The sequence below is a fragment of the Petromyzon marinus genome, chromosome 32, assembly GCF_048934315.1.
Source record: "Petromyzon marinus isolate PM22_M1 ecotype Great Lakes invasive population chromosome 32, UKy_Petmar_22M1.pri1.0, whole genome shotgun sequence".
NCBI classification, from domain to species: Eukaryota; Metazoa; Chordata; class Hyperoartia; order Petromyzontiformes; family Petromyzontidae; genus Petromyzon; species Petromyzon marinus.
In genome coordinates this window covers 12,357,723-12,381,222 of record NC_133698.1, presented here as the reverse complement: position 1 = coordinate 12,381,222, position 23,500 = coordinate 12,357,723, and the positions used below count along the sequence as shown (strand labels likewise).

The 23,500-nt window shown below is 49.9% G+C and overlaps 1 protein-coding gene across 8 annotated transcripts in view; it reads left to right on the top strand.

The window, feature by feature from the left end:
• Positions 1–1,171: 1,171 nt before the first annotated feature.
• Positions 1,172–23,500, top strand: part of LOC116948182 (lipolysis-stimulated lipoprotein receptor-like) — a 44,758-nt gene continuing 22,429 nt past the window's right edge. Inside the window, exons 1-4 of one of the 8 annotated variants that reach the window (XM_076071293.1) lie at positions 1,173–1,383; positions 4,264–4,377; positions 15,583–15,927; positions 17,319–17,438. In XM_076071293.1, coding sequence (XP_075927408.1) covers positions 4,311–4,377; positions 15,583–15,927; positions 17,319–17,438 — 532 coding nt within the window. In that variant the 5' untranslated portion in view covers positions 1,173–1,383; positions 4,264–4,310. Of the gene's footprint in view, positions 1,384–2,765; positions 2,888–3,126; positions 3,210–3,476; positions 4,378–12,413; positions 15,328–15,582; positions 15,928–17,318; positions 17,439–23,500 lie in introns of those variants that run through there. The other 7 variants (XM_076071292.1, XM_032964628.2, XM_076071297.1 and 4 more) reach the window with 7 other exon arrangements.

The window sequence follows — 23,500 nt, the reverse complement described above, 5'->3', positions numbered from 1 at the left end:
TAGTAGTATCCACTGCTTGTCTATCAAATATGGGCTTGGTAGACAAGGAGGGGCGGGACGGTGGTGCTTATAACCGATTCACAAGGTGACCATGGCCTGGAATCATAATCAAGGCGCCGGGGTTTGGAGTGTAGTGCGCTAACCACTGCACCACCGCTCCATATACACACTCCCTGAACTAGTCTCCACATACGGTGGATGTATCAACGTGGGTGCCATTAGTTTCCATCATCAAAAAACCACGCCGAGCGCGTAATTTAAATAAAATGGGAGGATGAGAGTAAATTACATTAATACAAAAATAAAGATTTTATCATTTCATGGATGCATTTGCATGGAAATTTCCCACCACTGGCTCGTTTAAGTACACATTAATTTTTTTTTAAGTATAAATAGAAGAAAAAATGCACGAGATTATTTTTTAGCAACGGTCTGTTCAAGGCTATATGGGGGGATATTTGTCTTATATAGTGGCAAAGGTGACGATGATCCCGGACACCTGGGTTCGATTCCCGACCACGGTGGACATTAGTGGTATGAATGTGACATCTTAAATCTGTCGTAAACCACCCCTAGCGCCCTGTACTTAGTACGGTGTGGAAATAATAAACGTCAGCACTGGGAAGACAAAGGCGGTCAGGCGTGGTGGCGTTTTCCCTGGGCTCGACGAGAGAACATTTTGTTTTCGTAAGCGTGGATGTATTATCTCGAGAGAGCGGAGGCGCAGTGATGTAGACACCGCGCTACAATCCGGGAAACGTGAGTTCGACTCCCGGCCACGGATAATTTTAGTTAAGGGGGGTGGGGGGTGCTTATACATCTGAACCGGTCCACCCTGCCAACCCCTCTCCCCCACGCGCAGTGGTGAAGTATGGCCAAACAACCCCCAATACGCCGAGATGGGGTTGGGCAGGCCTTCGTCCAGCAGCACGCTGGGTTTGACATTAAAAAAAGCGACGAGGCGTCCGTGTGAATTGTTTTTTGTAGTCGTCAGTTCACCACCGACAACGGACGGCGCTGGCATTCCGACTGAATGAATGCCCCAGAATGGCCTGGCGATGAAAGCGTGCGGAGGCCGTGTCCGTGGTAACGGAGCGAACCATGGCGATGAGGAGGGTGAGGATGAGGAGGGTGGAGGAGGGGGGGAATCAAGAGTGTTGAGGATGGGGGTCGTCGAGATATAGAGAGACTTCGCGCAACAGTCCAGCAACAGTGCTGTGCGCGTTTCTCACACAGCACAATTACCCCCACACACACACACTAACACACACTAACACACACTCCTCCTGTAGTCCGCGACCGTCATTCGTCCACCCGCGTCGCTGTGAAGTCGACCAGATCAGACTGGAGACTAACGGAGTCACCGCTTCATCTGCTTCACAGGTGCCGTCAGCCACCTCCACTTGTAGCTCACAACTCTTTATCCTCCACAATACACGGGTTTGGGGGTGGGGGTGTTAGATCGCGTAAATATCTAAATGTGTCGTTAAACCCGCCACCACCCGACACAGCCAACTAGTAAGGGTTGTGTCACGTAAACAGAACGTGGCCAATTCGTCACTAGCACAGCAACACCGGTAAGTTGGAGAGCCAAGCCACAAACATTTACAATCAGTGAGTACGACGTTTCGCCAGTAATTACAACTAGCATAATCAGGCGACAGCCAGACTTGTGGAGAAATCCTCCTGTTTCGTTCCTTCAACAGAGGCGTGGATGTGACGGGCAACATGTCGTGCGCTCGTCTTGCGCGAACTCACCGTCTGGCCCAAACAACTTTAGATTCGTTTCGCACCCCCCCCCCCCTCCTCTCTCTCTCTCGCCACCAGTGTCCTCTGCTTTTGTCAAGTTCACACGACCGTGTGGTGTAAACGTTTCGCACCCACCCCCTCTCTCTCTCTCGCCACCAGTGTCCTCTGCTTTTGTCAAGTTCACACGACCGTGTGGTGTAAACGTTTCGCACCCACCCCCTCCTCTCTCTCGCCACCAGTGTCCTCTGCTTTTGTCAAGTTCACACGACCGTGTGGTGTAAACGTTTCGCACCCACCCCCCTCTCTCTCGCCACCAGTGTCCTCTGCTTTTGTCAAGTTCACACGACCGTGTGGTGTAAACGTTTCGCACCCACCCCCCTCTCTCTCGCCACCAGTGTCCTCTCCTTTTGTCAAGTTCACACGACCGTGTGGTGTAAACGTTTCGCACCCCCCCCCCCCCGCTCTCTGTGGCGCCTTCAGGAGTGCGTACAGTTTGTAGCTTGCTGGCTGCTGGCACGACGCACGAGGTGGCCCGGCCGCGTTTGTCTCTCCCGCTGCCGACGTTCCAAGGACGGGCTCAGATTTCGTTCGCCCATTGACGTTAGCCCTGGCCAGGAATCGAACTTAGGTGGCAGGGTTTGTAACAGCACCGTGTATGGGGGGGGGTCGACATCGCGTCCGGCTGCCTTTGTCTTCCCTGCAATGATGTTTATTGACTTAGATGGCCAGATTGGTAGCGCAGTGGCTAGCGCATTTCCACCACCACCACCATCATCATCATACACTCGTGCACAGACAAAGATCCCCCGTGTAGCCTTAACAGACTTTAGGGACAAGAGCGCCGTTAGCGAGCACGTACGGAGGCCGGAGCGGTACACGAGAGAGGTGGGTGGGTGGCCAGCACCACGCCCGACCGCCTTTGTCTCCCCCGGCAGCGATGTTTACAGACCGCGCCGGGTACTCATATGAGGCCGAGTCGACCGAGGGGGAGGCCCCGGGCACCGGTCTACAGAATCGCCACTCGGGTAGCGCGGCGGTGCGCTAACCGCTGCGCCACCGCTCCCCGTAACGTCTCACTCCGGGGCTCGTGATGTGAATGCAACAAGTGAGGCGGGGGTTCTGGCAGTGCCGGACACCGGTGAGAGACGCTGCTGCTGCTGCTGCTCCTGCTGCTCCTGCTGCAGCTAGGGGCTGTTGCTGCTGCTGTAGTAGTGCTGCAGCTGGGGACTGCTGCTGCTCCTGCTGCTGCAGCTAGGGACTGCTGCTGCTGCTGCTCCTGCTGTAGCTGGGGCCTGCTGCTGCTGTAGCTGCTGCAGCTGTAGCTGGGGACTGCAGCTGCAGCTGGGGACTGCTGCTGTAGCTGTAGCTGGGGACTGCTGTTGCAGCTGTAGCTGGGGACTGCTGTTGCAGCTGTAGCTGGGGACTGCTGCTGCTGTCGTGCTGCCCACGCGCTCCTACTCGTCAGTGACTGTGAGCGCGTTCGAGTGTGAGGGTGTACGTGTGAGTGCACGAGTGTGTACGCGTGAGTGTGTGTACGTGTGTGTACGTGTGAGTGTGTACGTGTGAGTGTGTGTACGTGTGAGTGTGTACGTGTGAGTGTACGTGTGAGTGTACGTGTGTGTACGCGTGAGTGTGTACGTGTGAGTGTGTACGTGTGAGTGTACGTGTGAGTGTACGTTTGTGTACGTATGAGTGTGTACGTGTATGTACTACGTGTGAGTGTACGTGTGAGTGTGTACGTGTGTGTGTACGTGTGAGTGTATGTGTACAAGTGTGTGTTACGTGTATGTGTGTACGTGTGAGTGTGTGTACACGTGTGCCCCAACAGTCCGCTAAGGCTATACGGAGGATCTTTGTCTTGTTGTACGTGTGAGTGTTGGTGAGTGTACGAGTCTGTGTACGTGTGATGTGTGTGAGCGTGTGTAGATGTTGTGTACGTGTGTGTACGTGTCATTGTACGCGTGAGTTTACGTACGTGTGAGTGTGCATGACCGTGTGATTGTGACCGAGGATAGACGCATGAATGTTGCTGTGTGTGTGTACGTGTGTTAGTGTAGCGAATCCGGCCACTTGAGTTCGTGTTTACATATCTGAGCCTTAAGTAAGTTAAATTAGATACCTCCCTAGTGCACTGGGGAGACAAAGGCGGCCGGGCGTGGTGCTAACCACCCACCCACCTCGTGTTCCGTACCGACCTTCATATGAAGTGCTCGCTAACAGCACTTGCCACCCAACACGACGGACCCCTTGACGTTTGAGTGTGTACACGCATGTTTCACGCGTGCGTGAATGTACACGTGTTGTACGCGTGAGTCATAAGCCCTCGCCAATTGTGAAGGGGAGTGAGGAGGAGGAGGGGGGGATAGAGCATTTGTAGTAGTGGCAGCAGCAGCAGCGGCGTTGCTCCGAGCTAAAAACAACCTCCTCCTCATCCGTCCACCCACACACCACCACCGCCTTCGGCATCTTCTGCCCATCATTTCACCGCTTGCCTCTCATCACAATCGCGCGCAGCCGGCCAGGAGGAGGGGCACTCTGGATCTCTGGGCCACCACCACCAGATGATGAAGATGATGAAGATGAAGAATGCCTTCTGCGCCGGGCTCTTCTGCGCCCTGCGCTTGTTCGGTGAGTGGTGAGCGCGCCTCCTCTTCTCCCTGCCTTAAACACCCTCTCCACGACACCAACCTCCCCCCCCCTTCTCGCTAACAGCACTTGCCCCTACAGTCCGCTAAGGCTATACGGAGGATCTTTGTCTTGTTGTACGTGTGAGTGTACGACTTGTGTGATGAGCGTGTGTAGATGTTGTGTACGTGTGTGTGTGTCATTGTACGTGTGAGTGTGCATGATCGCGTGATTGTGACCGAATGTGCGTGTGCGTGTCCGTGTGCTTGCGAGCGTTCGCGTTGTTGTGAGCTCCGTTAGTTTTTTTTAGGGGAGAAGGCCACAGGTTGTTGTTGTTGTTCTGGGTACAAGGGCAACGATGGGGAGGCAGTGGCTGTGGTTCGAGGTGGGGTGAGCGCGTCTCTGTGTTGCAGAGTTTCACAGTGAGCAGCGACGTGAACGTAACGAAAACGCGTTCTTTCGTAACAAAAAACAACAAACAGATCTTAGGAAATTAGACGTGACATTGGGATGCGTCGGTGGCGGTGTGTGTGTGTGTGTGTAATGATAATATGTTCTCGCGAAACAAGCACTTGCCCCAGCAGTGTGTGAATGGCTACACAACTGGTCTTTTGTGCTTCGTTGTGTCACATTGGTGAGCCTCCTCCGGCAGGCGAGGCTGCGGTGGCTGTTGGGTCATGTAGCCCGCATGTCCGAGCCACCGCATGGCCAAGCAGCTTGCGTTTTGGCCGGATCGATGGGGCTACACGGGCTAAACGAGATACGGGATGTGGTTCTGAGTCGACTTGCCGATGACTGGTACCTGGGGTGCCAACATTGCCGTCTGTGGAAGAGGCTCGTGAAGAACGCTCACCGGGTTGTGGAGACAGTCCGCCCTCCAGCAACAGCAGAGCGTGGGGAAGGGACGCTCACAACGCCTAGCAGAAGGGTCGCACAGTTAATACGCAGCAAGTTGGCACAATGGACAGCACAGATGGTGTATCTGCCGGTAATCTCAGTAAGTTAACCCATAACACCTGGGCCTTACTATATCCTGCCATTGAGCCTTTCACACGTCACATTGCCGCAAAGTGTACCTAGCCTGGCACAGCCATTGTGGTGACTTCACCACTGAGTCGAGCATGGCAGTTGTTGTTGGGGTCAGAATGGTGATCAGCTGTTCATGCGGTCAGCAAGCTGTGATGGATAATCATCAGCCATTATCGGTCCATTGCTGGATGAAAGCCTCCAAAAGTCATTCACGATGCAACACTCTATCGAGCCTTTGGCTGCTTTGCCATCATGAGTCGTGTCTATTAGCTATCGTCCATCCTAATAAATCACTCGAGACAATATGTGACGTACATGCTCTGAAGGAGGTGTATTGCCCAAATCGTCAACCTATTGTAATTATTTTCTGTCGAGAGGAATTATTAATGACAAATGTTTTGCATTGTAAATAGTGCACAAAATGTCTAAAGCACCTTTCACATGCAATACAAATCTACGACTGCAAACTGAGTTGGTGCCTGATGGGAATTCTAACAAGTGTTCACAGCAACCAAAGGACTCACCTACCAACCAGTTTCTCACCATGCAGCCCGGGATGCTACCTGGACATGGAAGGGGGGCATTTAATTTCTTGCACCGAGGCCCATGCCAACCGCATTGAGTCACTGGCACCCACCACCCAAACGAGAGACCAAATCCCACCCAGCGATCCTCCATCCAACCCTGGGTCCCGTTACCCAAGCCAGTCTCCCATTGAGGGCCCCACTACCTATCCAGGATACATTTACCCAAACCCTATGTCTCATCAAGGAATCCACTAGCCAACACAGGGTTCCACTAACCTACCGGGGGTCACATGAACCAAACGCAGGGACCCACCGTACATCCTAGGGTGCCACTAACAAATTCAGAGTCTCACAAACCAAAACAGGGCCCCAATACCCAGACTAGGAACCCACGAAACAACCGTAGGTCCCACTTTCCCACCCAGGGTTCACAACACACAGCCAGAACGCTCACCATCCATGCCTGCGTCCCACCGCCTATCCCCTGCGCGGATTAGGGAGCTGTTGATTCTGAGCTCTAATCCGCAGCAGGAGAAACGAGGACGCACTGCCGCAGCTACCCCACGTGAGCAGAGCGTGCATGGGGTGAACTCACTCCACGTGCAGAGGAGCCACACATACTCACCTGATAGTTACTACACATACACACCTGATAGTCACTAGACTTACACACCTGATAGTCACTACACTTACACACCTGATAGTCACTACACATACTCACCTGATAGTCACTACACATGCATACCTGATAGTCACTACACTTACACACCTGATAGTCACTACACATACTCACCTGATAGTCACTACACTTACACACCTGATAGTCACTACACTTACACACCTGATAGTCACTACACATACTCACCTGATAGTTACTACACATACACACCTGATAGTCACTACACTTAGACACCTGATAGTCACTACACTTACACACCTGATAGTCACTGTACTTACACACCTGATAGTCACTACACATACTCACCTGATAGTCACTACACTTACACACCTGATAGTCACTACACTTACACACCTGATAGTCACTACACATACTCACCTGATAGTCACTACACTTACACACCTGATAGTCACTACACATACACACCTGATAGTCACTTCACTTACACACCTGATAGTCACTACACTTACACACCTGATAGTCACTACACTTACACACCTGATAGTCACTACACTTACACACCTGGTAGTCACTACACATACACACCTGATAGTCACTACACTTACACACCTGATAGTCACTACACATACACACCTGATAGTCACTACACTTACACACCTGATAGTCACTACACTTACACACCTGCTAGTCACTACACATACTCACCTGATAGTCACTATACTTACACACCTGATAGTCACTACACATACACACCTGATAGCCACTACACATACACACCTGATAGTCACTACACTTATACACCTGATAGTCACTACACATCCTCACCTGATAGTCACTACACTTACACACCTGATAGTCACTACACTTACACACCTGATAGTCACTACACTTACACACCTGATAGTCACTACACATACTCACCTGATAGTCACTACACATACACACCTGATAGTCACTACACGAACACAACTGATAGATTCTACACATACAGTACACACCTGGCATACAAGTACATATATGCATACATAACATAGTCGGAAAGATTCTCAGACTCTTACTAAAAATGTTGTTAGCGAGCACCTATTTAGACCAACATGGCACACCCCATGGTGTAAAACATAGCCAACAGGAATGGCACACACATATTTTGTATGCAGGCTACGTGTATATGCTATGCATATAGGCTATCTATGTACTCTCTGTGTCTAGACTATGTATGTAGGATGTGCATGTATGATATTTATATTTACTATGTAGGCTATGTATCTACTGTGTGCATGTGTACAGGCTATGTATGTATATGCAGTATCCGGTGTTTGCTATCTACATGCTCTATGTACGCCATCAATATGTACTATACGTATGTGTGGGATATGTAGATATTTAGGATGCATATATATTCTATACAGGCTATTTTTAGGCAATTTTTGTAACCACTGCATGTATAAGTAGGCAATACATGTGCAGACTATGAATATATATAGGGTATGTAGATGTAGGCTATGTATATTTACTTTGGGTGGCAGGGTGGTGAAGTGGTCATTTATTGTCTCTCATAGCAAGAAGGCCCTGGGTTCAATTTCAAACTCAGGGCACTTTCTTGCGTAGAGTTTGCATGTTTTGTATGAGTGGAGTTTGCGTGTTCTCCAGCTGTTCTACAGATTTTGTGAGTGGAGTTTGCGTACTCTCCACCTGCTGTACAGATTGTGTGTGAGTGGAGTTTGCGTGTTCTCCACCTGTTCTACAGATTGTGTGTGAGTGGAGTTTGCATGTTCTCTATCTGTTCTACAGATTGTGTGTGAGTGGAGTTTGCGTGTTCTCCACCTGTTCTACAGATTGTGTGTGAGTGGAGTTTGCGTGTTCTCCACCTGTTGTACAGATTGTGTGTGAGTGGAGTTTGCGTGTTCTCCTGCTGTTCTACAGATTGTGTGTGAGTGGAGTTTGTATGTTCTCCACCTGTTGTACAGATTGTGTGTGAGTGGAGTTTGCGTGTTCTCCACCTGTTCTACAGATTGTGTGTGAGTGGAGTTTGCGTGTTCTCTACCTGTTCTACAGAGTGTGTGTGAGTGGAGTTAGCATGTTCTCCAGCTGCTCTACAGATTGTGTGTGAGTGATTGTGTGTTTGTTGTTGTTTGTATGTTCTCCTCTTGTTCCACAATTGTTTGTTTCCTCCGGGTTTTCCGGTTTCCTCTCATAGCCAAGAAATCCCACAAAAATGCAACTTCTATTTGCCAGTTTAACACGTAGGCTTTTTCCGACCAATACCATCCATGATGTAGGTTTTGTTTGGGTTAGATCACGTAAATATCTAAATGTGTCGTTAAACTCGCCAATTAGCAAGGTTTCTCAAGTCAACAGGACATGCCAATTCGTTACTAGTGTAAGAGACCTGCGAGCCACCCTCGTGCACACGCACCATGCAGGCGCGACCTCTCCGCTCTCACGACAACAAGCGCCAATCACAAAGCGCGGTAATGCGCGGGGCGGGGGTCAGGGGTTAAAGAGCACTGACGTCACCCGGACCAGGCGTGTATTGGGAGCGGAGATCGAGGGGTTCAAAGGGGCTGTGGGACCTGTGTCTTCGGGGGGTTGGTCTCGCAACGAGTGTTGCTGTGCGTTGGTGCAATAAAGAAGTGCTTTAACCATTCTCCGACTGCTCTTCACTAGGTCAGCTAGTAGCGAATTGTGTTGGAGAGCCAAGCCACAAAATTTAGATGCTTGAGTACGACGTTTCACCAGTAATTACAACTAGCTTCATCAGGCGACGGTCAGATTTGTGGGGAAGCCCTCCTGTTTTCGTTCCTTAAATAGTGGCGTAGATTTGCCAACATCCCAATGCAAAACAAAAATAACGACAAATTACCACACTGGGATCACACGAAGCAACATTGGTCCCGACCAGGCAACTTCGTAGTACACCTCTGAGAAAGAGTTAAGACTCAGCGAGGCTTTCCTGGGTAAAAAAAAGCATCATCATAATCATAAAATACGGTTGTATGTACGAAATATATGCGTGCGAGCTGTGTATGCATATGTGCTACGTATGCTCTGTCTGTACGCTTTGTATTGTACGTAACGTTCCCATGTACGTAGGTAACGCATGAGTGTATTTGTATATCCAGTATAACCGAGACACCCTGCCACTTCGGCTGCCCATCACACTCACGGATATATCATTACAGTAATTAAAATGCACTCTCGTACACGCGGGCATTATCATCGCTATTTGCATCGCCCACCCTATGGATATAATGATTATAGTGTGTTTATAAATAGACTTGCACTACTTTGGCATTCGCATTGGATGGCAGGATGGCATGGTGGTGGTAAGGGCTGTGCTTCGCAGCAAATAAATCCTGGGTGGATTCCCGACTCGGTCGGGCGTCTGTGGGGTGTGCCTCAATAAGTGCCAATATTACGCATGCATGTTGTGCAGCTAATAAAGCCTTGCAGAGTCTCAATACTACGATGGTATTTGGCCAGTTCCTTTCAAAAGAACGAATTTGGTTCTTGTGTGGAAATCAGACACCCCCCCCCCCCCCAAAAAAAAAACACAACCATCACATGCAAAGGGAGCACAATCACCATCGTCAGCCATAGTCAGTCCACTTCTAGGCGAATGCCTCTCCAATCCACTTCTCACGGTTTTGCCATGACACAGTGAATATCGTGCCTTCACACAAGCCACGATGAGGTGGACATCCTCTAAGAGTCTTGGGCGTTTTTTTCTTTCTCTTGGCTGCCAATCCGTAGTTAGTTTTGACCACCTGCCATCGTTCCTTCTATGTCTTGTCCAAGCTTACGCCGCTTAAGTCGATATCGGGTGTATCATTTGAGTTTGTTCTCTCATGCACGCGTTCCTCTTCCTGCCTCTCAATGCGATTCGAAGCGCAACTGACGGACTCACGAACCCACTTGCTGGACTGCCGTCTCCCGTCCACCTCGCTTGCAGCAGCTCATTGGGGTTCGGATGTTTCACGTGTCTCTGTGCGATCCACACAATCCTTGGGTCACAGGCACGTGAGCGAGCCCACCTCGCTTTCCCACGTGCACAAGTACAGAAGCAACAATGATCCCGTGTCAATGATTCACTTTCTTGGTTTGTTTGTTTTAAAAAATAATGTTTCCCTCCTCTCTCTCTCTGGCTCTGTTGATGCCCTGTGGAGTTCCGAGCCCTCGAAAAAGCCGAATGCTCGTGGGTTTTTTTTGGACAGTGCACCAAATCAGTAATTTCCACGGCTGATGGATTTGGCAGCGGCATTATTAGAACAACGCTGGCAAGTCAGTCCACCAAGTGAGCCTCTGTCTTGTTCAACAAATTATTTGGTGCGGCTGCCGTTGCTGAGTTAGCAGCGGCGTACAAGCACAATAAACAGCAACCAAAACTCAACACATTAGGCAATAACAACAGTGTGGCCTTAAAAGAGAAATCAATGTATAACAGGCAACGTTTCTGGCAAAGTCCTTCTTCAGAGCACAGTAATGTCTTGTTCGGGGTGAGAAGGAGGTTTAAACTGCACAAAGAAGAGCCTCTGGTTTTTCAATGGGGGTTTTTTTTCTCTCCATTAAATGAACATTTGATTAGGTAAACCATTGAGGTAAAAAAAACATCATCCATGGGTGTCCAAGGTATCAAGTGACCACGTAGGAAAACACATAATGACACGTGTGTACACACATTTTAAATCTCTTAGCTTATTACACTAAGCATTTATACAACAAATATCACACGCAACGATACAAAGTACATAGATAGTTAAGTGTCGCACAGCTAGTGGCTTGATAGTTCACGTGATGTCGGAAACCCATTACATAATCACGTACGAAAAGCGTAAATATCGATTATTACACACGCGCGGCTTGATGTACATGTATCGCGAGACTGTTAATAATTACCCGTCGATACATCGGGACACATGTACACACAGGATCACATTGTAAATATCAATTTGTTAAATAAAAAAACACCTTAGTCTACGTATTTGTCATCACAGGCCCGAAAAAAACGCCAAACAGCCAGCAACAAACAGAACCATCAAAGTTGGAATAGATAAGAGCCCACGACGTTTCGTTAATTGAGCAAGGTTATTGTAAGAACTTGGGCAAAGAGACGATGGGAGGGAATTCCAGAGTGTAGCAGTGCCAAGGGAAGAATCAGAGAGTGAAGTGAGGTGACCTTGAGTGTGCTAGTTGAGCCCAGTAGGGATGAGATGAAACAGGAAGTCCGGTAGGCCGATTGCTCAACACGGGTCGAGGAATTAACGATTGAAATCAGCGGGAATTGTAACCGTCCGTGGTAGTTACAAAACAGTGACAAGGAGGTCACTCACTGAGCTCTGACTGTGGTGGCTCAGCGAGTGCTCTAGATCACGAATCTAGCTCTGTACTTTGGACCCACATTTGTGAAATGTCCACATCCACTGATTTTACGAGGTGATCGCCAAAGGATGGCAGGAGGCTGTAAGTGGGCTTGTGAATCCATCTGTGCAGATCTTGTAGGGCTTTGGTGGTATTGATTTTTCTCCTAAAATAATGTTATTACTGAAATATGCATTTTTAAAATAATATTGAGACTCATTGAAGCAAAGGACAATGTTATTGGATTTTTTTTTATAACGACCGTATTGTTAAAATGAATTAAATGAATCAAAATAGTTGAATTTCGATTTAAAGCTTTCGTGACTGCAAGGATTCATCTTCTTTGATTCTTTCGGTAAAGTCACGTAGAATGAGAATAAAATAATAAATTGATAAAATAAAATAACACAATAATATTCTCACGACGTTTCGGCCACAACACAAGCGGCCTTCATCAGGTGAAGGGACGAGTCCCTTCACCTGATGAAGGGACGAGTCCCTTCACCTGTTGACAATTAAAGTTGTGTTAAAAAACAATTATTATTTTGATTACATTTGAAATGATCACAATTGTAACGAATACGATTCAAATATATCAAAAGGTAAATGGGGTAAACAATGACATTTACTAAATCTGAACATTGTGGTGACAAAAAAAAGGGTTTTACCTCAAAAGCGAACAATAAAAAACATTTAACTAACATCGATTTTCCCCTCACGAAATGCCGTCCTGGCCTTATTAAAACTATAACCTATCAAACTTTTTATTTCGATTTTACCAGGTAAGGCCCACTGAGCTGTATAGCTCTTTCTCAGAAGCGACCTGGCTTTCACAAATGATAGCCCAACGAAGTGGCTTGTCACGTGGACATTTATATCAGCAGGCAAATACTCTAAATGCGTGATGTTGATTCTAAATGTGGGGGGAGGGAGAGGAACCGGAGGACCCGGAGAAAAATCCACGCGACTTTGGGAAGAGAGACACGCAAACTCCAAATACACAGCAGGCGTCAATGTCGGGGTCAAACCCATGACCTCCTGTATACCAGGCGAGGGAGTTAACACCTCGCCACCTCGATGTCTCACAGCAGTTGCTCCAACAACACGGTTGGCTACGTACAAAGGAAGTTGAACATACATATACACGTCCATACAGCCATGTAGGGTTCTTTCTGTGTCGTTATGTACACGTGTGTGTGTGTGTGCGCTCTGCGCTACAAATTCGGTGGCCCGAGTTCGATTCCCGCTCACGGCCAGCATCAGTGACGAATATCTGAACCAGTTCTGGGCTTCCCCTCGGTCGACTCAGCCTCAAAATCAGCAATTGGTGTGGTGTTTAAACATCAGCACTGAGGAGACAGAGGCGGTCAGGAGTGGTGCTTGGCCACCCACCTCCTTGTGTGCCGTACCGGCCTTTATAGGTTCATTCTAACAGCTCCAACAGTCTGTCAAGGCTACACCGGGATCTTTGTGTCTGTGGGGAGCAGCGGTGTTCGTGGTTAACTCGCTGCGTTATGAACCCGGCCACCAAAATTCAATCCCATCTGTGGGTGAGAGACATCGGAACTGGTTTCGAGCCCCCCCCTCCCCGAGGTTGACTCAGCCTTGAATGAGTACCCTGAACAGTTTGTCAAATCATCAGGACTTGGGGAGAGAAAGGCGGACGGGCGTGGTCCTCACCACTTCACCCCGTCTTGCACCGTGGTGGCCTGATTAGTTTGGTCGTTCACAGCACGTGGCCCCAACTGCAGATGAAGGTAGTACAAAAGCTGATATGGGCAGTGCCGGATTCTCCTAGTAGCAAAAGTAGCTAAAAATATAGCTACGGGCCCCGCACTTTTAAGGGCCCCGCGCTAAATGCTTTTGAGCTATCAATTCCGGTTCAGTGATTCTGCACTTGCTCTATTACTATAGTACTACACCGCCTTCAACTTTTATGAACGACTGGGTGTTTAAGGTTAGCGATTTGTCGTATTGTCTGGCTGTATAGCGAATCAAATACAATTTACTGTGAAAGTAAAACAAAAACATTGTGTTTGAATACTTTTATGTGTTTTTTTATATTTAGGGACCGTTTATAACACCATATGCTACAGGTCCCTGCACTAGCTTCATCCGGCACTGGATACGGGGGTGGTGACCTCATGGCCCCACAATCCCCCCACCACCTCCCCAATCCGCATGCCACACATTCCACCGTCATCTCCTCCACCTCCAGACTGGGCTAACGGGACGTTTTAAAAAAAAATCATTATTACGAGGACAAAATGCCTGAGAACACACGCACGCGCAGGCGCGCGATTGAGAGAATGTGTAAGCCCTATTTTTTGTCAATCCACCGCCGGTATGGACGAGGGCCTCCTGCCCCACGCTGTTGGGGGTCGTGGTGGCGGGCGGGGGGTTTATTTGACCGTTCTTCACCACGCTTTGTCCCAACGCTGGTCAGTGCAGTGAATTAGACCGCGGCTGCCGGCGACAATGACGAGAAACTCAGCTCTATGAATCTGTAAGAGCGGTCGTACTTTTTTTTTTTGGGGGGGGGGGGGCAGACCGCCCTCGACACAGGAATGTGGAATTTGCACAAACACGTTTAACGTCGCCGATGGAGACGATGAGCGGCTGTCTTCCTCGACGCTGTCTGACGACGGAGGCTGCGCTTGCGGAGGGCGTGCTCGGATTGGTGACCGTGAGATGCCTGTGTTACGCATCTCGCATGATAATAGACCAAGATGTAATAATAGCCGTATTCTTGGCTCGAGCAGAAGGGAGCTCACGTGCGCAGAGGGAGAGATGGAGGGAAGGTGGGGGCAGGGATGGAGAACGGAGGAAGGGAATGAGGAAGGGAGGGAGAGATGGAAGGAGGGAGTGGAGGGAGGCAGGGAAGGAGGATCATGGAGCAAGGATTGAAAGAGGAAGGAGAGGTAGAGAGTAAAGGAGGGAGGAATTGAAGGAGGAATGACGCAAAGTGGAGGAGAGAGGCAGAGGGAGGGAGGGAGAGATTGTGTGAGGAAGGGAGGGATGTGACAGGGAGAGAGCATGGGAGATGGAGCATATAGAGGCAGGGAGGCAGGAACTGCTCACGTACAATTCAAAGTGGCATTATTATTTATCTTTTGCCAATCAACTGCTGGATGACACCTGCCCACGCTGTGCGGGTGGTGGTGTTATTCTTTACCATACTTCACGCTGGTCATTGTGGGTTGGTCAAGGCAGGGATCATAGAAAAAGAGCATAGTACAGGACAACAATGGATTTGGTTAGATTACCCTCTGGTGCCCACAACGTAGCCGCACAGCAACCTATAACATCTGTTTTAATGCATGGTGGTCACCCATCAAAGCATTATTGAAGCTCAAACCTGCTTGACTTACGAGCTCTGACGAGATCGGCGCATTCCAGGTACCACGAGGGCACGGACGCCCCGGGCAATTCCTTACAGCTGTTTTTTGTCTCCATATGAGCAGCGCAATTTGTACACAGTGCTAAAGTTTTCGTTCACATTGGATCCTCTTCGCTCGAGTTCTCGTGCCCCCCTGCGTTACGGACAGATGGACAGACGGACAGACGGCAAAGTGCATCCAATGCTTTCAAACCTCGGATGACTCCAAAGAGGCGAGTGACCCGGAGAACCGATAACGCAGTCTCTCCCTGCAGGTGCCGCCGTGGCTGTCCAGGTGTTCGCTCCGCGCCGGATGAACGTGGCCATGCTCTTCTCGTCCGCCACGCTCCGCTGCGACTACACGGCGGTGGGGGGCTCTTCGCAGCCTCCCATCGTCCTCTGGAAGTTCAAGCCGTACTGCCGGGACCGGCTGTCGGCGCTGTTCGCGGGGCCGGCGAGCCAGGGCACGAGCGACTACGCGGAGGCGAAGCTGCCCGGCTACGACTCGAACGTGGACTGCCCCGAGGAGCCGCGCCCCGTCCGCATCGTGGCCACGAAGCACGGCAATGCCGTGACGCTGGGGGACGACTACAAGAGGCGCAGCGTCACCGTGGTCAACGGTGGGTCGGCTCGCCCCGGGAGAGCGTGGGCGAGGTGGTGAATGAACAAACGCATGCCCGGTTCCAACCGGTTGGAACCAACGATTGGAACCATTTCGCCACGGCGGGTGCCCACGGTGGCCAGGAGATGTTAACTACCTCCGCCTGGTATACGGGAGGTCGTGGGTTCGATCCCGACCCTTAAGCCTGTTGTGTATTTGGAGTTTGCGTGTCTCTCTCCCCATGGTCGCGTGGATTTTTTTGCAGGTCCTCTGATTTTTCCCTCCACATTGAGGATCAACATCATGCGTTTAGAGTAATTTGGCTGCTATAATTTTCCACACGATGATAAGCCACTATGTCGAGCTATAATTTGTGGCCTGGTCCCTCCTGAAAAAGAGCGAAACAGCTCAGTGGGGCCTTACGTGCTGAAATAAAAAAAATAGTTTAGTTTTTAGAGTTTCAGTTTAGTTGGACCAACGTTAGCCCAACGTGCCATGTTTACTGGGCGAGGGCACGAAAGTACAGTCGGGTCAAGTACGACCCTCTAAGGAATGGCGCCTCCCGCGTGGTCCGTGGATCAAACAAACTCATTGAGACGCCGGTGTATGACGGCAAGAACAGTTTTTGTGAATGCCGTTGCAAGAGGTCACACGTTTGGCGCAACGGGCCTTCTCTGATTGTGCGCGATGAATGGACGAAGGCCGGCATGCCAAACGTGGGGTCGGTACCAAGCCCGGCCACATTTGTCTAAAACTGCCACTCTCCCGCACACTCTCTCTCTCCTGTCTCACTATCACACACCCATGATCCCTCACTCATGTCTACCTCTCTTACACTTTCACTCTCTCACATGCCTGTCCCTCACGAGCACTTCCTTAATCTCACTCACTCTTCTCTAACACTCCTCCTCCACTCTCCCACACAACTCCTTTCTTTACAACACTCACACTCTCTCGCTCGCTCACATGCTCACCCTCCAAACTCTACCGTCCAGCGCTCTCTCACGCACTCTCCTTTTCTAAACTCTTCAAGGACAAAGGTCCCCCCGTGTAGCCTGAACAGACTGTTGGAGCAAGTGCTGTTAGCGAGCACCTCTGAAGGCCGACACGGCACACTAGGGGGGTGGGTGGCCAGCACCACACCCAGCTGCCTTTGTCTCCCTAGTGGTGTTGTATACACATCGCACCAGGTGCTCAATTAAGGCTGCGTCGACTTCGGGTAGTCCCAGGATCGATTGAGATAATCGTCACTGGTGTTGGTGGCCGTGAACTGGAATTGAACTCGGGTCGTTGGGCTCATGTCGCAGCGCGCTAACCACTGCGCCACCACTCGCTAACGCTTATACTGTTAACTAACACTCGCTGCTCTCTCCCTGCCTCTCTCCCTCGCTCTCCTGTCACTGGATGAAGACGCCGATCTGTACTTTGGCCAAACGGAGTGGGGCGACGGGGGCTTCTACTTGTGCTCTGTGGTGTCCAACACGGACCTGACCGGCGACAACGAGGTCAAGATGGAGCTGTGGGTGTTGGGTGAGTTCTCCTTTCGCATGGGTATGGTGTGGTGAGGGGGGGAGGGGGTGTTGGTGTGGTGGGGTGAGGGGAGTAGGGAGTGTGTAATGGAGTGGTGAGGGGAGGTGAGTAGGGAGTGTGGTGAGTAGAGGTGAGTAGGGAGTGTGTGATGGAGTGGTTGAGTGGAGGTGAGTGGATTGGTGTGAGTCGGAGAGGGTGAATGTGTTTTATTGAGAGAGAGTAGCCATTGAAAACTAAAGATAGTGAAACTAAAAATTGTCATTCATGCAAGCGACTGGCTGTCTCACAGAGTTCATCATGGCCATAATCAGAGCTGGCATCGTTGAGAACCTGGGTTTGACTCCGCGTTCTATTTTCACCTGCCCGTGATTCGGCTGGATAATCACGTGTGGTGAGTTGCTTTGAATTGGCCAAATATCCTGATGCAGGACCCTCCTGAAAGGCAGTCTGAGGTTTTTCTGGATAAATGCAGAGTATTACTAATGTTATTGTTGTTCATAATAAAGGTTATTGTTGTTGTTTGTCTCAGCATGATCACCGGTGACCACACAAAAAAACCATCACGATACATTTCAGAATCTTCACTTTGGCTTTTTTTTTTGCAGCTCCAAGAATAATTGCAAATGTTCAGTTTCATCGGCGGGTAGTTTGATTGAACACTCTTCGCGGGGCATATAATACGTGCTTCACCAAGAGGCCCGCTGAAGGGACTTCAAAAGTAGTTGGGTGATGTCGCTTTCTGCACTGCTTAATGCGATGCAAATGGGCACTTCTTCGTACGTTGGCATGATAATCCTCAAATGTATTTAGTGTAACCAGGTGAGAACTCAAGAGACCGAAATATGTTGCAATTTGTAAAAGTGACCTGCGGCATTAGTCTGCCAGTAGGGGGCCATGATTACCGCTGTGTGTGTGTGTGTAATCCAAATTGAGTAATTAGCGGCGTCAGGGTCCACATTTGCCAAATGAGGAACCCTGACGCCGGCACACAATGGCCTGCTCTCGCGAATGAGGTCAGGGGAACTTTACCGCCCACTGTGTTGCAGATGTCGCGTAGTATTTTTTTCCCACGCTACTCCGCACATCAGAGTATTATCCAGGGCGGCCGCTGGATTCAAACCGTGAATCTCTGCAGCGACAATCGGCGAAAGTGTATTCTGCGTATATTCCGTGTGTATTCTGTGTAAATTCTGTGTGTATTCCGTGTGTATTCTGTGTGTATTATGTGTTTATTTAGTATTATTCTGTGTGTATTCTGTGTATATTCTGGGTATATTCTGTGTATATTCTGTGTTTATTCTGTATTATTATATGTGTATTCTCGATTTCTGGTGGTGACAATGATGCTGGTGATGATGATGATGCTGGTTATAGTCTGTGAGCCGTAAAACTTGGGATCACATCTCTTTCATCTTGCATCTTGACACAAAATCAAACAAGTATTTTTGCTCTATTATTTAAAGCGCATTTTTGAACGTGTTCCATTATTAAAAGACACTCCTTTTTAGTTGGGCCCGTGACGGTGTATTTATAGATATGAAAAAGGAGGACTCTAACGTGCAGTTACCGAATGGCTTTTATTGTAGCCAGCAACACGACGCACGTGGAGTACAGATCAGAGTGAACGCTGAGATCTCGTTACCCCAACCCTCAAATCATTTTATCTGTTCATCTTCTTGGTTCTTTCGGTAAAGTGACGTAGAATGGAAATAAAATAATAAAAATAAAACATAATAAAATAAAATTATCACGACGTTTCGGCCACAACACAAGTAGCCTTCTTCAGGTGAAGGAACAGAACTGTCGGGACGAGAGCACTTCAATGAACACTGCTAAGCTTCGCAGCGTCTTTTAAGCTGGGTGGGAGGAGCAGAGCACCTTGACAAAGGAGTTTACATATCAACAGAAGAATTTAGCATTGATATGTAAACTCCTTTGTCAAGGCACCCTGCTCCTCCCACCCAGCTTAAAAGACGCTGCGAAGCTTAGCAGTGTTCATTGAAGCGCTGTCGTCCCGACAGTTCTGTTCCTTCACCTGAAGAAGGCTACTTGTGTTGTGGCCGAAACGTCGTGATAATTTTATTTTATTATGTTTTATTTTTATTATTTTATTTCCATTCTACGTCACTTTACCGAAAGAACCAAGAAGATGAATCCCTGCAGTCACGAAAGCGTTAAATCGAAACTTTTATCTGTTATCTATTACCTGTTATCTGTTATCCTGTTAACCCCAATCCTCATACCCCAGCCTTGTCGAACCTCCTCAACCGATGCTATCCCCTTCGCCAACCATTCCCTTAATCCCGCCAAAAGGAGCTCTCTAACTGAACCCCACCAAGTCTCCCCTGGAATTCCGTGGGGTTTGAGCCCTTCATGGCACTCCACTAATCGGCGTATCCCACTCACGTCCCACCAGTCCGGTGTATACCACTCACGTCCCACCAATCCGGCGTGTACCACTCACGTCCCACCAATCCGGCGTGTACCACTCACGTCCCACCAGTCTGGTGTGTACCACTCACGTCCCACCAGTCTGGTGTGTACCACTCACGTCCCACCAGTCTGGTGTGTACCACTCACGTCCCACCAGCCCGGCGTATACCACTCACGTCCCACCAATCCGGCGTGTACCACTCACGTCCCACCAGTCTGGTGTGTACCACTCACGTCCCACCAATCCGGCGTGTACCACTCACGTCCCACCAATCCGGCGTGTACCACTCACGTCCCACCAGTCCGGTGTGTACCACTCACGTCCCACCAATCTGGTGTGTACCACTCACGTCCCACCAGTCCGGTGTGTACCACTCACTCCCCACCAGTCCGGTGTGTACCACTCACGTCCCACCAGTCTGGAGTGTACCACTCACGCCCCACCAGTCTGGTGTATACCACTCACGTCCCACCAGTCTGGTGTATACCACTCACGTCCCACCAGTCTGGTGTATACCACTCACGCCCCAGCAGTCCGGTGTGTACCACTCACGTCCCACCAGTCCGGTGTGTACCACTCACGTCCCACCAGTCTGGTGTGTACCACTCACGTCCCACCAGTCTGGTGTGTACCACTCACGTCCCACCAATCCGGTGTGTACCACTCACGCCCCACCAGTCCGGTGTGTACCACTCACGCCCCACCAGTCTGGTGTATACCACTCACGTCCCACCAGTCCGGTGTGTACCACTCACGTCCCACCAGTCCGGTGTGTACCACTCACGTCCCACCAGTCCGGTGTGTACCACTCACGTCCCACCAGTCTGGTGTGTACCACTCACGTCCCACCAATCCGGTGTGTACCACTCACGTCCCACCAGTCCGGTGTGTACCACTCACGTCCCACCAATCTGGTGTGTACCACTCACGCCCCACCAATCGGCGTATACCACTCACGTCCCACCAGTCTGGTGTGTACCACTCACGTCCCACCAGTCCGGTGTGTACCACTCATGTCCCACCAATCCGGCGTGTACCACTCACGTCCCACCAGTCCGGTGTGTACCACTCACGCCCCACCAGTCTGGTGTGTACCACTCACGTCCCACCAGTCCGGCGTGTGCGCTGAAGGGCCTGCATGTGGCACGGGTCCAAGCTCGCGTTTGAACGTGTGAGCTGTTACAGCGTGACAACTCACCAATGGGACACGGGGGTGTAAGCCATTTAAATGGCGACGCTGTCATTTTGTGCTGCGCGCCACTGCGAAAATAATTTATAAGGTGCGCTTACAGCATCCGCTTACGGGTGTATGGGCACGTTCCATGGTGACGGGTTTGCAGGCTCAACACAGTCATAGCAGACGTGGGGATAGACATTTAGAAGCGACGAAAAAACCCAAGTGACGCTTTCTTCTGTTACATTTCGTCATTATCGGGTTCTGTGTAGGCGACCGTACAAACTGAACACGTTTGTGAGGTTCTTGTGAGGCTACAAAAGTGTTGGGTCCGTGATTGTTAGCCAACAACAGCCACAATTTTTGCACAAAGTGATGATGACATGACCTCAGTGCTTGCGCCAGGCCCGGTGCCCTTTGAGGCCTCATGGAGTGGCGAAGGCTGCTGCTGGTTTGAGATCATGAGGCAGGTCCAGGTGTTACGGGTCAACCGCAATGACTGGCAGATGCACTGCCTGTGCTCCACCACTTTTAATTTTAGACACACATATGAAGACAAGATCCCCTGTATAGGCTTACCAGACTTTTGGGGCAAGTGCTGTTAGTGAGCACCAATGAAGGCCGGAATGACATACGAGGGGGTGGGTGGCCAATACCACACCCGGCCGCCTTTGTCTCCCAAGTGGCGATGTTTACGCACCACACCAGGTATTTGAGGCTGACTCGACCTAGGGGAGGCCCAGGAATGGTTCAGATAATCGTCACTGGTGTTGGCCGTGAGCGACAATGAAACTCGGGTCGCCGGGTTCATAGCGCAGCGTGCTAACAGCGAAACTACCGCTCCCCACATATATATACACAGACACACATATACACAAAGACAAAGATCCAATGCTTTAGCCTTAGAAGACTGTTTGGGCACATTCACACAGAGACATCATATCTATATGCTGTGTCGCTCTCTGTGTGTATGGCTTTGTGTGTGTGTGTGCCTGTGTTTCTCTGTGTATATTAGTTTGTGTGTAAACATCTCTGTGCATTTGTGTTCACGTGTCTTCCTGTCTTCATCATCGTGATGATGACTACAGCATGCATGTTAGAGATTTTCACGGGGCTGTGAAAGCATTGAGTGCGCGATCGTTAGATGTTTTTTTATGAAACCCAAACAATGACCCAGAGACGTGGACACAAAACTTAGAACACGACAAGAACACGCGGCGAGATGCAGTGTGAGTCTTGGAGGGTCTTGGTCTCCCTGGGAACAGCTACACTACCGTCGGGATGTGGGGGAGGGATATGAGGAGGGAGAGATGAAAAGAGGGAGTCTGGGAGGGAGGGAGAGAGTGAGTGGGAGATGGAAGCAGGGAGAGAGGAAGGGAGAAAGTGAAGGGAGGAGGGTTCCTGTGAGGGAGGGAAGGAGGTAGAGAAGGAGAGATTGAGTGAGTAAAGGATTGGAATGAGGGATTGGGAGGAGTTGAGAGTGAAGGAGATGAGATAAATCTTGGTTTTGTTTGTGTGTCGAGAAAAATAGGGATTGTAGTGAGATGCGTGAGAGATACATGCAAGATATAAACCAGAAATGTGTTTCATATGTTCATTAGCCCGCGACGTTTATCACGATTCACGTTCGAGTGAATAATTGATATTTAATATACGTCTCCGACGCGTGCCGACGACTCGCTGCGCGGATTTTGCGCGCCGCTATAAATCGGGACTCGTTGTTTTGTTTGTAAGACGTTGAACGAGGTGAAAGGTGATGGAACCAGAGGGGATGGGAGGCAGTGGGAGGTGATGAGTATTTGAAGGGGTGGGAGGTGATGGCATGGGAAGGCAGTGGAAGGTGATGGCTGACATGGGGGTCAGAAGTGATGGGGATATTAAGGGTGTGCGATGGGGATGAGAGGGAAGGCGATGGTGGGTGTCAGAGGTCAGGCTTTGCAGGGATGAGAGCAGTGGTGTAGTGCGGTTGGTGTAGGCCCTAGAGCAAGGCGTGACTGGGTCCCTCGTGAACAGTTTCCCTTCTCTTGCCCTAGCCCGGCGGCTGGGCCCTTCTGGCCCCGTGGGCCCTCCGGTGTGGCTGTTACCGCCCGTGCAACTCGACACAATGCCACTGGCCGAAGGAGGAAATGTGTGACAGGTGGGGGATGCGATGGGAGGGGGCGGCAGGTGACGAGGGTTGAGAAGGGGTGACTCGGGGTGACGGTTCGAGAGGATGGAAGAGAGGTGATCATCGGGTGGCGGTGCCGAGCAGCAATTATTTGCCGAGGGCCCTCCTTTCAATTTGCAAAAGCCAAGTTAAATAACATGAGAGATATGGACGAGAGATCGGGCAAGCGTCGAGACAAATAGGGAATGTAGTGAGATGCGAGAGACATACATGCAAGATATACACCAGAAATGTGTTTTATATGTTGATTAGCTTGCGACGTTTATCAGGATTCGCGTTCGAGTTGA